Consider the following 15,745-nt stretch of genomic DNA (forward strand, 5'->3'; position numbering starts at 1 on the left):
GCCCCCGCCCGCCCCCTCAGGGCTGAAACTGACCCGGAGCGGAGCCCGGTGGTAATGGAGGGAGCAGCGGTGTTGTGAGGAGATAAGGGATAAGAACGTGCGGCTACAATGTGTGTTTACAGACTTCTTCAGGTTGTGGACACACGGTTTACTGCTTTAGCTGATTTGCGGTGCTTGGCTGGGTACACACTGTTATGCTAAATTTTAATTAATTAAACCTAATGGCTGCTTTGCGTACGGCTAAACTCTGTTACTTGGCTTTGTCGCTAACGGAAAGCTCACAAAGAGCAACGGCCGGGGCTCGGCTGCGCTGAGGGAACTGCCCCACCTGCACCAACAGCATCACCAGCGGCACGGCGCAGGCAGACTTGTGCAAGGAGGAAAAGGCAACAAAACCAGCTGGGTTAACGGGAATCGCTTGTCCTTCCCCACAAGGGGCCCTGAGCCCGCCCCAGTCCCAAGCCCCGCGGGGAGAGCCCGAGCGGGGCAGTGAAGGTTCCCCGGCCCATCCCGCCCCGGGGTACGGATGGGAAAACTGAAAGGAAAAAACCTCCCAAGGCACTGTGCACTGACATTTCCATGAAATGCAACCACATCCCGACGGTCTCACTTGTGACTTCCCTCTAGACGCAAACCCAGGAACTTTAAAAGCAGTTTGTGCACACTGAACTCAATACACACTTTTCTACTTCTCTAATCCTCTTCCACACTCCCCTTTACAATGCTCACAGTTGGAGTAGTACAGCCTTTTATAGAAATAATAATGTTTCTGCTTATATTGTTCTAGACTTTGCAGGGGGTTTTGCAAGAAAAAGATTTATCAAAATGCTCTTTGTAATGTTAGCTTAGTACAAACATAGACAAAAGCTCAAAACAGCGAGTTCTTTCATGTTAATCAAACGTTTGGACAAAGCCAGAGAATTGTTTTTCTCTTTCTTGCAATGCAGGACAATCATTCAGTGCCAATTTTAGTCTCTGTAAATTGAGTTAAATTGTTTTGTTGGTTTCAGCCTGGTTTTTACCACCTGCTGCCGTGGAGAATACAGGAACCCTGCTGCAAAATCCAACTCCGGCTGATTGTTAACTACATAACACTGTGGTTTAACAAAGTCACTGGAGCCTCTGCTGTTGATTTTTTTGCCCCTTGATCTCTGTGAAGATGGATTTACCGATCCTAAAGTATAAACAGATCCCCCAGACTACTAAAGGAGAATTTCCTAGAGGACAAAAAGCCACCCATCTATTTCATAAAAATGTAAAGCTAAGACATTCATTAATTGTGTGACTTGAATTAATACTTTTTCTTTTCTCTAGATTTTTTGATGTAAAAATCTTCAAATTCCAAGCATTCTGATTAAAATGAAAAAAAAAACCAACCAAAAAACCTTCAAAATAAATTAGGGGATGCCCTAGAACTGAAAAAGAATCATTAGCACATATTTTTGCTATTTTGATTTGCCACAGTCAAACATTGCTGTGACATCCTGCAAAATGTCTATCATTAAACTACAAGGAAACAAAACCCCTGTGCCATCAGTCTCTTGTGGTTTGTTGAGAAATAGCGAAATGTAGAAAATAATATACACATACACATTTAAGAAATGGACAACAGCTCTCTGTAGGTGTTTATTCTACTTACAGTAACAAAAACCTGTGAAGTCCCATATTTTAATGTACAGTGATATATCTTGCCATATAAAATACAATTTACAGAAATTTCTATCAAGTAAACCTAAACAAACACACATTTTGCATACTTTTATGTATGTCTTTAAATTAGAAACATCTCATTAAGAAAAAAAATCTTACACTGTAGTTGATGTTTGCATTTAATACGATTTCTTTGCATGTTACCGTTTTCCCTCGGGTTCAGGACACAGATAATCATCTCAGCCAGCAAATCCTGGATGTACAGGGACCTCAAGAATGCACCAATGTGACAGTGGTGACACATGTGCTACCTGTAATATAGTCCTCAAGATGCAAAATGTTTACAGGAATCTGATTTTACATTTCCAAATCTATCTCAGCAAAATACCAAAATATTTACCCAGCGGTCAATTTACACATTCAAATAAACTAGTGGGGTTTTATTTCACACTTTAGAATCACGTGCTTGAGGACTACATGGGAAGTAGCAATGTGATGTGTTTCACCATGAAAAATGTCCCTCTTCAATCACAACATGATGTACCACCATAATTTAAACTTTAATGCAGCTGTGTCTTTTTCAGTGGAGAGTTTTATATACACTGCCAGCCTAAGTAGGGCCTAACAAAAGAACAGTATCATTTATTTTTCAAGAGCCCTTTTAGAATGAAAGAGCACTTCTATAATGAAAAGTTCAATCAAATTGGGACATTTCTTAAATCTGCGGAAAAATTCTGAAAAACCTAAAACAAAACCAAAAAATGCTCCACTAAATCAGTTCAATTGAAGTAACAGATTTAGTGGCCTATTTAACTAAATGCTCTCTCTTCCTTTGGTTTACCACTTTTCAAAATAAATGTCTGATACTTTTATAAGTTTTGCTGGTTATAAAGGTGCTATTCTTGTATTTTCTTTAATGACAGGTTTGTAAACATGGGATATTTAAAACCTCATGAAAAATAACTAAGTATGACTTGTTTCTTTGCTGTACACTTAACAGATGGATTCCAGACCCAAAATACATGTATATAAAAGGAAGATAGTGCACTTTAAGCTTATAACATTCCATTTTCAAATCCTCCATCAGTCACAAGTAATTATTAACACTGTTCTTTTGCAGCTTTTTCCTAAACACATGACCCTTCCATTGTAAAAGAAACATGACACCAACATTTTTAGTGTGTGCTGTAGGAACAATTTTGACACCAAAATATCACATAACTGAGATGTAAAGGTATGGCTCCTCAGGTCTGGATTAAATTCTCCTATAAAATTACAATTCAAGTTACTGGAAAACATAACTTTATATTCTTAAAAAGCAATATGCTCTTCTTAGACTTTTTCCATTTCTGTACTGTAAATGGAAACTTTAAGATGTAAGTAGAAAAAACAAAATTTCAGTACAGTTAACATTGTGAATCTTTATAAGAAAAACATTATGCACAAAATGCAGCAAGTGAAAGTCCAATATGTTCTTGCTTTTCATCTATCTGATTATTTTCATTCACAGTTGTTCAAAAATTGCTTATTTGTCAGTACATCGGGTAAGGCTAGTTTTACAACAGAATTTTTTAAAAGGTGAGAATATGTACAGTATTTACAGATGTGCAGTCCTTGCTGGGTTGCCAAAGTGTATTATTTGTGGGAAGTATCTGTCACAGTTCTATGACTGATTGCTGGAAGATGAAGCTTCAGTTTCCACTGGTTTCTGAGTTTCCTTCGGTGTTTCTGGCTTTGTCTCTTTACCAGTTTCCTTACTCTTACTCCTATCTTTGCGATCTTTCCCTCTTTCCCTGTCGCGATCTCGATCTCTGTCCCGATCCCTTTCCTTTTCCCGGCTCCGATCCCGGTCCCTGTCTTTCTCTCTGTCGCGATCCCTGTCTCTGCTTCTCGATCGCTCTCTATCACGTCTTCTGTAAGAGTCCCTCTCTCTGTTTCTTGTCCTATCTCGGTCTCTGCTTCTTTCCCAGTCCTTACCCCGCTCTGAATCCTTGTCTCTATCTTTGTTTTGGCTCCTATCTCTATTTTTATCCCACTCCTTCTCTCTGTGTCTCTCCCAGTCCCTGTCTCTGTTCCAGTTTCTGCCACGGTCTCTTTCCCAAGGTCTGCCATGTTCTCGATCCCTTCGCCTTTCCTCAAAGCCTCTACCTTGGCGATTATCTCCTTGTTGAAGCTCTTGCTGATCCAAACCCTTATCTTTATTTCCTCCCTCATATCTCTCTCTCTGTCTGCCCTCAAATGTCTGGCCTCTATAGTCAGGATTTTTGCCTTCTCGGAAGTCAGACGTGGGCCACTGTCCTTCAGACTCAGGTCCTTGTCCAGACATATTGGAAAGAGATGCAGATGGTCCACCTTCCTCCCACATCTCTTTTCTGTGAGATGGATGGCTTGGAAGGTCCAGGAGTGGTCTTGGGGGTGGTTTCATCCCTTGTGGTGACTGACCCTGGTAATGAAATCTAGAAGGAGGTTCATCTTCTTCTGGAAACATTGGAGGTGTGCCTCCTCTTGGTCCTCCAAACTGATGTGGTCCTGGACCTCTCTGGTTGGAAAATCTGGGTGGTGGGCTCCCTCTCCGTTCTTCATATGGCTGTGGCAAAAGTCCCCTTGGACCAGGCATATGATTTGGAGCTGGACCTCTCTGCCCTTCAAATTGATTTGGGTGAGGTCCTCTTGGTCCCCCAAAATGACCTGGGGCTGGACCTCTTGGCCCTCCAAACTGAGGGCCTCCTCTCTGTCCTTTAAACTGACCTGGTGGGGGTCGTCTTTGACCTCCATAAGGAAAAGGTGAAGGTCCTCTGTTTCCCATAAACTGGGGGGAATCTGGTCCTTCAAACTGCCCTGGAGGCCCCATCATTTCATCATATTGGGAATCTGAGTATTCCATTTGTTCCATGTGAGGGTCCCTATGATCTTCAAAATGAGATGGTGACATTCCTCTTGGACCACCATGATAAGAAGGAGCAGGGCCCCTATTATCACCAAAAATAGGTGGTCCATGCTGTGCAGAAAATAAGGAAGGAATGGGACCCTTTTGACCTCCAAATCTTCCAGACTGAGGTCCTCTTTGCCCATCATTATTCGGAAAACCGTGCTCTTCAGAGAACTGTGGTGCTGGCCCTCTAAAATTAGGTCCATGAGGTCCTCCAGGTGCGTTGAGCATCACTGGAGGTCCCCCTTTCTGCCCAGACATGGAAAAGGCTCGGTTTTCCTCAAAGTGCTGTGGGGGAGGTCCACCCTCACTCTGAGCTGGTGCAGATTCAGTTTGTTCTACAAACTGATGAGACTGAGGATTTCTTTGTTCATCATATTGCACCGATGAAAGACCCATCTCTGGTTCAAAGTGTCCAGCTGCCTTTTCCTGCTGAGGAAACATTGTATTTGAGAAGGAATCCCTTCCCATTGCTTCCTTTGACTCATTTGACCATGACACTTGATGCATATCTTGCAAAGATGGGCTGTCATTTGATGTGGAGAAATTAGGCTGAAAAGATGTACTTGGTGGGGTTGGAAGCAGCACTTTACGTATAGGTTTGGAAGCAGAAGGATCTCCAGAAGCTGGTTGACTCAAGTTTTCCAAAGTAACTTGAATGGTGTGTTCAAATTTGCTGTTAGACGTCTCTTTCTGGGGCACCGTAGATGTCTGTTCACTTGAAACCCAATTATCAGCAGTAAAACCAGGCTGAGTAGTGGAAATTAAAGCATTATCTTCTTTACCAAGTGAAGTCTGCAAAGCATTTGGAAAACTTGCTGGAGCAACTTCTCTTGTGGCTATCTCATTCTGTACTACCTGTGGCTTTATTCGAGAATCAGCACTGTCATTCTCTGTCACCATCCTTCGAGCCTGTCGAGGATCTCTGTTCTGCCTTGGATCACAGCTCTGGTTTAAAACTTGTGCTTGCTGATTTAAAGATGAAGGTAAATCTACTTTTTGTGTAGCTTGCTGGTCTTGATGGAATAATTCAGGCTTCATTAGGGAAGCTTTTGCTGGTGGAGGTGACATTAAAGCATCAGACACTGAAAAGTGAGCCATGGAAACACCAACAGCTGCTCTTTGTTGTCTGAGGGCTTCTTCTTGTTCCTCTAGCTGCCTTTTCTGTTCTTCTATTTGTTTGTTTAATTCTTCCAACATTTTTTGCTGTTCTACCAAGGAGGAGGATGCAGATAAATCAGACACAAAAGAAGCAGACACTTCTGAAGAACTGCTTTTACTGTCTGTATACATTTTGTTGGGTAAATCATCAACAGTAACTTTTGCTTCTTCCAAGATAGTTTCATCCTCTGGATCATAGGCCTCATCCTCTAGTTCTGCTGTAGTAGATGGCTTTTCCACACTGTAGCTTTTGTCACTCTCACCAGTCTGCATTTCAAAGGCTTTCTCTGGACCATATTCTTCCTCAGGATCATAAGGTCTGTCATCCTCCTCCTCTTCTATGGCTTTGTCCTTGGACATCTGCCCAAACTGCTGCACAATGGGGTCCAGCAGAGGAACCGCTGACATCCCACTATCTGCCGCAGCTTGACTTTCCTGACTGGAAGACTGAACAGTTCCAGAATCCTTGGCAAGAGGCTCAAAAGTTTTCTTTTTCCCAAAGAGGGTCTGCAGGATGTGTTCAAGAGGCGTGGCAGTTTTTGAGGACGAGGAGTGCGTGGCAGTGCTGCTTGCAGGAGCAGCTGTTGAAATCGGTGGGGTCACAGTGGTTGTGGGGCCACTTTTAATGGAGGACAGTATTTTCAACACTGAAGGTGTCACTGCCGAGGTGTCTGGAATGGGAAGTGGGGGTGGAGGTGGAGGAGGAGATCCAGGTGGTGTTGTACTCATGGTGGAGTCTCCTGAATAAAGTGTGTATTTTGGAGTTTTCTTCTCTTGTGAAGCTGGAGGCCCTTTAGAGAACAGGGATGGTTCGGCTTCCTCATGGGCTTGAATTCTGCTTCGTTTCTCCTCCATTTTTTCTGTCTCAGTGGCAGGACGTTTCCCTTTCTGACAGATAACCAACCCAAGGATTAAATTTGGCCGAGATGATTCAAGACCTGAAAGAGAACACAAAGATTGTATATGTAAAAATCTGATTTTTAATGATGCTTTCAGTAGAAAACTATTATTTTACAAAGTGGCAGGTACAAAAGTCATAAAGGTAACAGTTTTCTAAATTCCATCAGGCCTATTAGCAATTTTCATTAGTCCACAAGCATATGCATTTGCATTTCTTACTTTTTAAATGTATTTATACATAAGTTTAGAAGTTTAAATTCCTTCCTCTATATTTTTAATAAAGGGTGGCAGCACCAGGCATCATTGTTAAAGTGTTTCTGCAAAAGTTCAAACCGAGGCAAATTGTTATTTTTGTATCTTTACATTGTTTCTACTGTTCAACTACCCCCTCCTCTCCTCCAGAAAAAGCAAATATTTACACTTAGTTGGCAAATATACACAGAGATACTGAAAAGTGAGAAAACTTGGACTAAACATTGCTATATTGTTATATAATCTGTGCTAAAAGTCCACATTGACACCAATCTATAAACATTTTGTCTGTCTCCAAGTTAAACAAACACCAATAATGGCAAAAAAAAAGATCACATCAAAAAGCGTTTAGAAACAATGTTAAAAAGTTGCAATTACTCCCAGTTTGTTGCGGGTTTTTCCAGCCAGACGTTATTTTAAGAGGCCAGAGAAGCAGGGAAGCTGGGGATGTCCCAGACAAGCCCAGGAGATGTGTTTGGTTGGGCCAGCACCTGCTGTGGGGACGAGAAGGCCTTGGAGCTGCTGGGCACAGGGTGGGAATCAGGCCTTGGTAGGTCAGTAAAAAACACCCTGAGCAGAACTGGTCCTTTGTGAAGAGCTTCAGACTCGAAGGAGAAGTATATCCACAAATGATAAGAAAGTTTCAGACAAAGAGGAAAAATGCAAAGGGCTGTAGGCCTGTCTCCTGTATTTTTTCCTCCTACATGCACAGTTCCACTGGCAGATAAACATGCCTAGAATGAAGGGCAGGGACTAAATCCTTTAACATACAGTGGTGGCAAATGTAGAAAATCTTTTTCACTTCTGGACTAAATGGCCTTTAAAAGGCCCTCATTTAAGTACACTGTCTTCCCTATATGTGCCATTAGTTATGATTTCTATTCAGCAGGGAAGCAGTAATATAGAAACATAAACTAAAAAATAAAAAAAAATGAAATAAAAGCTAATATTGAGAAATCAAAGATAATACTCATTGTGAATAAATGGCAATGTGAGAGCTCTGACCTATGTTGACCCTTCTATTCCAGATCCCATAAGTAGAAGATTTCTATATATACGTTTCTTGTTCTTATTACACCAACTTCTCACTAAGCAACAATTTTTAATATCTAATTATTAGCACCAAAACCCTTTTCATGCCAACACAACCCCCAAACCCCACAGTAGCAGATACATTCCATTAGCAAACCATATCACACATACATTAATCAGGTTAAACAACTCAGAAGTTTTACTGGGATTCCTAAATTTACCGTCTAGAGAGTAAAACACATCAGCTGTTTTCCTAAATTTATGTTAATGAATAACAACTCCCCAGTTGGTGGGTGTTGACCAGTGCAGAGCATTTCACAAGCAGTTCACCCAGAAACTGCCAGTAGGCATTTGTTGTTCTGCTGTTGTTAAATGTTTTGATTACCAAATTTCGTGCAGAGACTTGTGATTTATGCAATTAGTCACAATGAATTTCAAACACTGAATAACTGAAATAAACAGGTGTCAAAAATCCATCAGGCAGGATATCTAATAAACAGCAATTACTGAGAAATCAGGTTTGAATTCCTGTAAGAAATAGAGATCAAGTCACTAATTAAAACAGGGTAAAATTTTAATACTCGTCCAAGGCAAAAAAATTCCAGCAGCAAGTTAACAGCATTAGTTATAAATTATCATGTTTAGAATTTAGTCATCATAGAGTAAATCCATTAAAATGTTACATTTTGATACTGGAATTTTACACAAATATTAGAAATTTTGCCTAATCTGACTTCTACACTCAGTTCTGAGAGATCAAGTCCTACATGATTCCTTCAATGAAGACACATGGTCAGAGCAGCTTTCAAAGGCCACAGCCCTGTTCTATCTCAATATCCATAAATAGGTTAAGTGCCTAATTTTAGGAACAACAAAATGTTGACTGCAGTCTGCCACTACTGCTAAATGACTGCCTTTCACAAACACAGGCTTTAAAAGTGCTGCAAGCTGTGCTGGCAGAGTTAGTAGTTTTCAGTGCTAAATTATTTATAACAGTTATTATCCTATTATGCATTTGAAATCCCCAGTCTGGTTTTATTGAGTTACTTCCTGTAACTAAAGCCAATAAAACAGGATCTACTAAACACTAGTATTGAATTAATATTTACTTTCCTTGGCCTTAAATACATTTTTTCATTAGATCAAGTTTACCATATTTATATGGTGTATATTGGCCCCATCTTTCCCTGTGAGCAGCAGCTGGTAAAATCTGACCTGTACTGTTTAAGACACAGCTTCTGCCTGTCCCTGACAGACCCAAGGGAGGGACTAAGCACACCTGTGGTGAATTTTAAACTGCAGAGGCCCACACAAGCCGTTATCTGTATCTTATCAATGCTATTTAAATATCTGTCCCAATTAATCATGAGAGCAATTGACAATTGCCATCAGATTTGAGCCCCCTTAATTCAGAGCTACAGATGGCTCCCAGCACTGTGACACTGCTCCACGTTCAGGCTCCTCTGCTGAGTGGAACTCAACGGCACAGAAACTCAGGTTTGTAATGCCGTGTTCCTCTGCTGCTGCTGCTTTTCCTAATGAAATCTGCTCAGCTGAACACAACAAACTCCATTCACAGTTCAGGCAAAATTTTGGTGCATTTGTTTTTTAAAAACCATTCCAACAGCATGAGGAGATTTCATGCCTTTGTATTTTATGAAAACTCACAGTTCCTATAGCAAACTTCCAAAAGACATACCAGCACTTGTGGAATATTTGCTGATATATATATATGTATGTCTGTTTTATTAAAATTCAACTACACAATTGTTACATTCCCATCACCACTAAATCCCTCAATAAATCACTTTCTATTAGCAATTAAGTCTGATTATACTACTTTTTACAACTGGAAGTGGTAATGTGTATGTGAAAGAGAGAAATAATTCACATACCGTAAACCACTGCAAAAGGACAGTGCAGAAGAGCCCATGACACATAAGATCTGGTAATAAATATCTGAGTTAATAAATGTAAATCAGGATAACCTTCCATTTTCCTGTGATTTTAAGCTGCCCACGTCAAAGTTTTCTGCAGATCTTCTAGGTACTAGTGCAGTCCTCAGTTGTGTTCCAACTCCAATCCATCAGAAAACAGGAGAAATTCCTAATCCATACGTGCCTGATGGAACTGGCTGACACAGCTGGAATATCTTCTAACTAGGATTTCTGGAGCGGCAGGGCTTGATTGTCCTCTCCCTCCTCCCCCCTCAGCTCATATTTATCTAAATATGAAAAACCATCTAAAGGCAATGCTTTTCCAGGCTTTGCTAGGCTCTACTGGAAGGCACACGATTAAATTTAAGGAGACAATGACCACGTTCCACAAAATATTTTTATTGATTGTGAAAGAAAGAAAACACAGTAAATTCCATTAGATGTCATTAAAAAGGTGTGGATTACATGCTGTGGTTTTCATACATACACAAAACAAGAGGAACAGCTTACCTGATTCTTTTCATCGCTTTTAAAACACAACACAGCTTAGCACAGCTGCAATAAAGGCTGCCACAGGAGTTTCCGACAAGTGTTACCTGATGGCAGAACTCTTTAGTGAATCTTCTGTGAAACTGTTCCATCTCATGGCCCGCCTGCCCTTCGAACCTTGTTCCTGCTAACTTTTAATCTACTTGGCCTACAGTTACGTCCATTTGAAAACCTGACTTATAAAATTTGCCTCCATGAACACCTGCAGATGAGACCTGAACTTGTTCTAAACAACTCCTTCCAGTTTTGAAATACTTGTGCACTTGAAACTCAGCAAAACCAGTCTGGTATTAAAAATATCTCTTACTAGTAGTAAAGTTTGGCTACATTTGCGAACCTTCAATCCAAGGTAAAAAGTTTCATTTCAAATGAAACCCATAATGGAGAAGTAAAAGAAGTGTAGAACAGAAAGCTGGTAGCTATTGCCTAAAAACAATCACCTAGTCTGTGCACTGTTCAGGGACAGATAAAAGAGATTTGAAGTGTATGAGAAAAATCTTGTCTGGGGATGCAGAGCAAGTGCCCTTGGCCATCTCATGGAGGAAGGGACATGAGATCATGATGCTCCAGTTGTGGAAAACCTGTCCCAGCCACTGTTGCTCCTGCATTCAAGCTCTGAGAGTGCTTTATTGAGTTTTGTGCTACGCTTGTATCTGAGGAGCAGATCTCAGTCAGCCCCCAGAAAGGTGAGCTCCTTGTTGCTTGTTCTGTACCTACCATGCAGTGCCAGCCATGGCCACGACAACGCAGTTCTGCCTTCACTGCAGCCTGCAGCTCTTCAGCTTCCCAACCTGGTATTTGCTATAAAACCTACATCCTTCTTTGGAAACTAAGCATATGCATCTCCTTATCCTTAGATGAAGAGGACTCCAAATTTTGTAGAAGGGTGTTTCACAGCTGAATTCATTCTCAGTGTTTCCGTCACCATGTTCGACATGGGGCAAACTCACCAAACACTATTACAGGTAATTTTATCTAAAGATAGAAGAATCTAACCCTAAGGAATGGGTCCCTTTCTCCCCAAAGGACTGATTTTCTGAAGCCAGTGATTTGACTAGTTTGATCCAAGTAGAACAGAACATTTCAAACACCTCTTGCCCCATACTGCATGTACAGATTAACTCAGCATGGACAGTGAGAATGCAGTGGAAGCACCAGAAATGTTACCTGTGTCTTCACTCTAACTTCTTGACTCCTCTGTAGTATAAGTTTCCTGCTTGAATTAAGTGATGGTGAATGGCTTGTAAGGGTCTAGGGTTTGTGAATTTAGGAGTTGCTGATAATAGGGTGAGAGTTTTTTGTGGTTTTGTTTGTTTTTTTTAATAGAGAGGCTGTTCCACATGCTTGATTTTGCATGTAAACTCATTCTCTTAAGACATATGAGCATCTTGTTAGAAAGACTAAAGTTTGGACAATTTTATCTTAGCAGAGTTTGATTTCCAGTTTTTCCCTAATTAGGTATTTTAAAATTGGTTTTATATAAAAAATTTAACTAATGATTACATTAAATATTCAACAACTTGTCTCAGATTGCCTTTTGTTTTGTGATTTTACCTAGCATTGAACCTCCCCTGTTTTGTGCTTACCTGGTCCCTCAAAGGGCAAGAGTTTGGAAGGAATTGGGTCCTTAGAACTCAGGGGGATCAGGTAGAGATCCTTGACATGTCTGTTGTTATTAGCTACAACACCAAAACGACCACGACTGCTAAAATAGGAGTAGAGAGAGATATAGGCAACTTCTTCTTCTTCTGTTGCGGGATGGAAACGAATCAAACACAACTCCTGGAATACAAAAGCAGAGTGGAAAAATTCAACCTGCAACATACCAGCAAATGAAATGGTAAAGGGCAAATTCCAGAGGTAAAATAAACTGCACATTTATCTCTCCAACTATGCCTTCAAGACAACACTCTAGATTTAAGAGACTACTGCTGTTCAATTTGCAACATTAAAATAGAATTAGGTTTGTCATTTTCAGAAACCCAAATTACTTGTGTCTTACATCAAATTGAATGGCTTGAGGCTCAAATGAAAAAGAAATGGAAAATTCTTAGTTTCATGTTTTTCTCTATAATGTCTATAATTTTTTCATCTCTGAAGTGGTTTTAATACTAAAATACATTAAATTATAAGTTCCTTTTTTTAATATTTGAACTTCAATCTTCAGTATTTCAGTTAGAAAATAGTTTGAATATTTAACTACTGTGCAGGAAATAGAGATCAAGGTTTACAGCTCAATAAACACATTACTAAAATAATTTCAAAGAAGTGGTTTAGGTAATTTTCCATGTGTGATCTATGTCAGTATTTGCTGTTAACTACCCTATATTATGAAAAGTTGTCATTTTACATTGCTGTCTATTTCTTCTGGGTTTTCCAAAGGATTTTAAGTGAATACCTTAGAAAGCGAAGATTTGAGTTTGCCAACATAATCCCAGACTGTCTTCGGTGAGATCCTCCCACCAATGTGAATTGTGTCAGGTAAATCCTAAACAAGAAGTATTACATGGTAGTGTGAGAAAAACCAAAAATTAAAACCAAAAAAGGCAGTGCATGTTGCCCCATCCCAGTAGCCCAGTGGATAGTTAAATTTTAGTAGACTTTTGTACATATGTTTTTAAATTCAGACAGGCTATTCCTAAATTTGGAGGTGTTTAATTATGGCATGTGACCAAAGGCCATAGGATACATGGAACAGATACACACCCCAAACATGGAGAGCAGCAACACATCAAATAGTTCTGTATGCCCATTACTGGGATTTTCAGGGAAACTATAATATACATATATATTGGCTTTTATAGGGAAGCTGCTATCTGAAATACAGCTTTCCTCCACATTTGCAGTGACCCCAAGTCATCTGAATTCTGGTGAATTTCCTGTCATGAGGACAGTGAAACTCTTTTCAGCAAAAGCAGTACTCAGAAGAACAAGCAAGCCTACTAAGTCCTAAACCATTCATTTGTAATTGAAAATTCCTAAGTCATCTAAAATACCCTTGAGAGAAAAAAAGAGAAAGAAAAACCTTGCTTCTGTCTCATTATTTGAATGTACAACCTCTCAGAACAGTATCATCCAACTGGTTTTACTTGAAAATTAGTAGCAAGGATGATACTTTTCATAAACAGCTGAACAGAAATTTCTAACAGATCACATCAGAGACCCATCTAGCTTGAGAACAGAACAAGGCACACACTTTAAAACACTGGGTCCTAAACAAGGAAGCTGGTGTAAAGCCATTATTCCATGGTAGATCCTAACATATACTGAAACACGTTCAAAGACATTAGAATTCCTCACATATTTGTGAGGAATTTTTAAAAGGCTGAGTTTTTTCCTTGAGCTACTTTTCCTATTACTACAAAGATGTCATTTACCACTGCTCCAGCTCTAATGTAACTCTATAAACACACAGTGCCCCCAGCCTTTCTAGCACCAGGAACTGCAGCACAGACCATTCCAGACACACACACACCTCACTAAGATAATCAAAGCACCCGGAGACTGGATAGGCTTTAGTGACAAATTTGGCCACACTCTGCATGTTAATAAATCCTTTCCAAATGGTGTTGAGACGAGAGAGAAAGAGGGAAGTGTCGCTGTCCTGAGGTGAGCGAGGCTCTGAAGCACTGCAAAACAAATCCAAACAGAAAGGTTACCAAATGCCTATGAGGATGGGCCCTTTATTTTAAATTTTCTTCCCTCCTATTGATCAGGTACTTTCTTTTGAATAAGTAACAACATTTTTACTAGATGCTTTGTTAATGTTTTCCATTAACCTGGTAACAGTTAAAAAAGCAAGGAATAGCAGAAAATACACTTGTAGCTGCAGACAGGCAAAGAGATGTCAAAAGGTATGACTTTTATAAAACCAATTATAGACTTCTCACTGATTAAATAAACAATATCCTTTTGAAAACGACTCTGAAGTAAAAGAACTTGCTATGAATAAAACTATTTTAACTGTAATTGCAAAAGGATATACTCAGCAATAATTATTTTTACTATTGTGTATACTCAGAATGTGAAAGAAATCCACTTCCTTTCAAGCTGACCAATTTGTTAATTTGAATTTGTACTTAGATGCAACAGTACTTTAATACAGGATGAAAATCTGGGAATACCTCTATGCAATCTCTCCCATGCACTGTCTTTCTAGATATTAATGTATATTCAGACTTCTAAGTCTGCACGACACCCTCAAGTTTTATTTCTCTGCTGTAACATTGTAGAATCTTTGTTGATACTCTGTGCATCTGTTGATGCACATACTGATGCTCTGAAAACTTTACCAAGCTAGAGAAAGCAAATGAGGAGAGATGGCATTTTAAAAATGTGAATCAGGCTCCCTGAACTTTAAACCTCAACAAGCCTTTTGGCTGAAGGAAAGAGAACAGGATATGGGACACATGGGAATCTGCAGAGAGCCACAGGAGGGATGTGGCAGCTGCTGAGGATACGCACTTGATGTTGGGTGACTGATGAACTGCCAGGTATCTGGGATCTGGTGAGGAAGAGGGTTTGGTTAATATTGATTTGGGGACAGTCATAACTGGTTTGGAAGTCTCCTGTTTGGTTTCCCCCGTGGAGGCTTTGTCAGCTGCGGGCCCAGGACGCAGGGCTGGGGTCACAGTCGCAGAGGAGCTGCTCATGGCTGTCCTGGGGTCTCTGCCAGAAACTGTGACCGTTGTGACAACAGGGCCAGCACAGGAGGCAGCGACAGCAGAGACCTCTTCAGGTACAGCAGAGTCTGTGCTGTTCTGGCTCTGGCTTGTAGGAACGTAAGTCCCTTCTGTGGTTGGCTGGGAAACTGTTTCTGCTGCCGGTTCAACATCAATTTCCATTGCGTCATCAGCGACGGGCTCTTTGTCAGGCTCTGCTGCCGGGGCTGCTGCAGGACTCTCATACTTGGCCTGCACTTCTGGCTTTGATTTCAACTCTACTTTCTTAGCAGAAGGACCTGTCTTCATCTTCTTAGCTGGTATCTCATCTTCTGATGCTGAAATCTGACCTACAGATTTATATCAAGCATTTTTGATTAGTACTAATAGTAGTTTGGAGAAACTATTTCAAAAAAACAAATAAACTAACAACACTTAAATAACAGTTCTTTCACTTTGCCCAAGGTGAGGATTCTCAATAAATACCTGTACAGATTTTACAGTTCAGGTCAAAAAGATGGGCTCGATGCTGACTTGTTGTATCCTTCAACATGCTGCTAAAAACATCTAGAGAAGGAGGACTGTTCAAATTGGGTGCAGTTCGGGTTGACTCCTGCTGTTCCTAAAAGTAATTAAACACAAAAAATATCACAGCTGATCATTAACTTCAACAA

At 40.3% G+C, this 15,745-nt stretch overlaps 1 protein-coding gene across 3 annotated transcripts in view; it reads right to left on the minus strand.

The window, feature by feature from the left end:
• Positions 1 to 1,494: 1,494 nt before the first annotated feature.
• DIDO1 (death inducer-obliterator 1) overlaps positions 1,495 to 15,745 on the minus strand; it is a 52,349-nt gene continuing 38,098 nt past the window's right edge. The window contains exons 13-18 of one of the 3 annotated variants that reach the window (XM_030963092.1): positions 15,558 to 15,693; positions 14,875 to 15,421; positions 13,886 to 14,039; positions 12,809 to 12,898; positions 11,997 to 12,192; positions 1,495 to 6,678 (exon numbers count right to left, since the gene is read on the minus strand). In XM_030963092.1, coding sequence (XP_030818952.1) covers positions 3,314 to 6,678; positions 11,997 to 12,192; positions 12,809 to 12,898; positions 13,886 to 14,039; positions 14,875 to 15,421; positions 15,558 to 15,693 — 4,488 coding nt within the window. In that variant the 3' untranslated portion in view covers positions 1,495 to 3,313. Of the gene's footprint in view, positions 6,679 to 10,222; positions 12,193 to 12,808; positions 12,899 to 13,885; positions 14,040 to 14,874; positions 15,422 to 15,557; positions 15,694 to 15,745 lie in introns of those variants that run through there. The other 2 variants (XM_030963091.1, XM_030963093.1) reach the window with 2 other exon arrangements.

Source organism: Camarhynchus parvulus, chromosome 20, assembly GCF_901933205.1.
Source record: "Camarhynchus parvulus chromosome 20, STF_HiC, whole genome shotgun sequence".
NCBI lineage: Eukaryota > Metazoa > Chordata > Aves > Passeriformes > Thraupidae > Camarhynchus > Camarhynchus parvulus.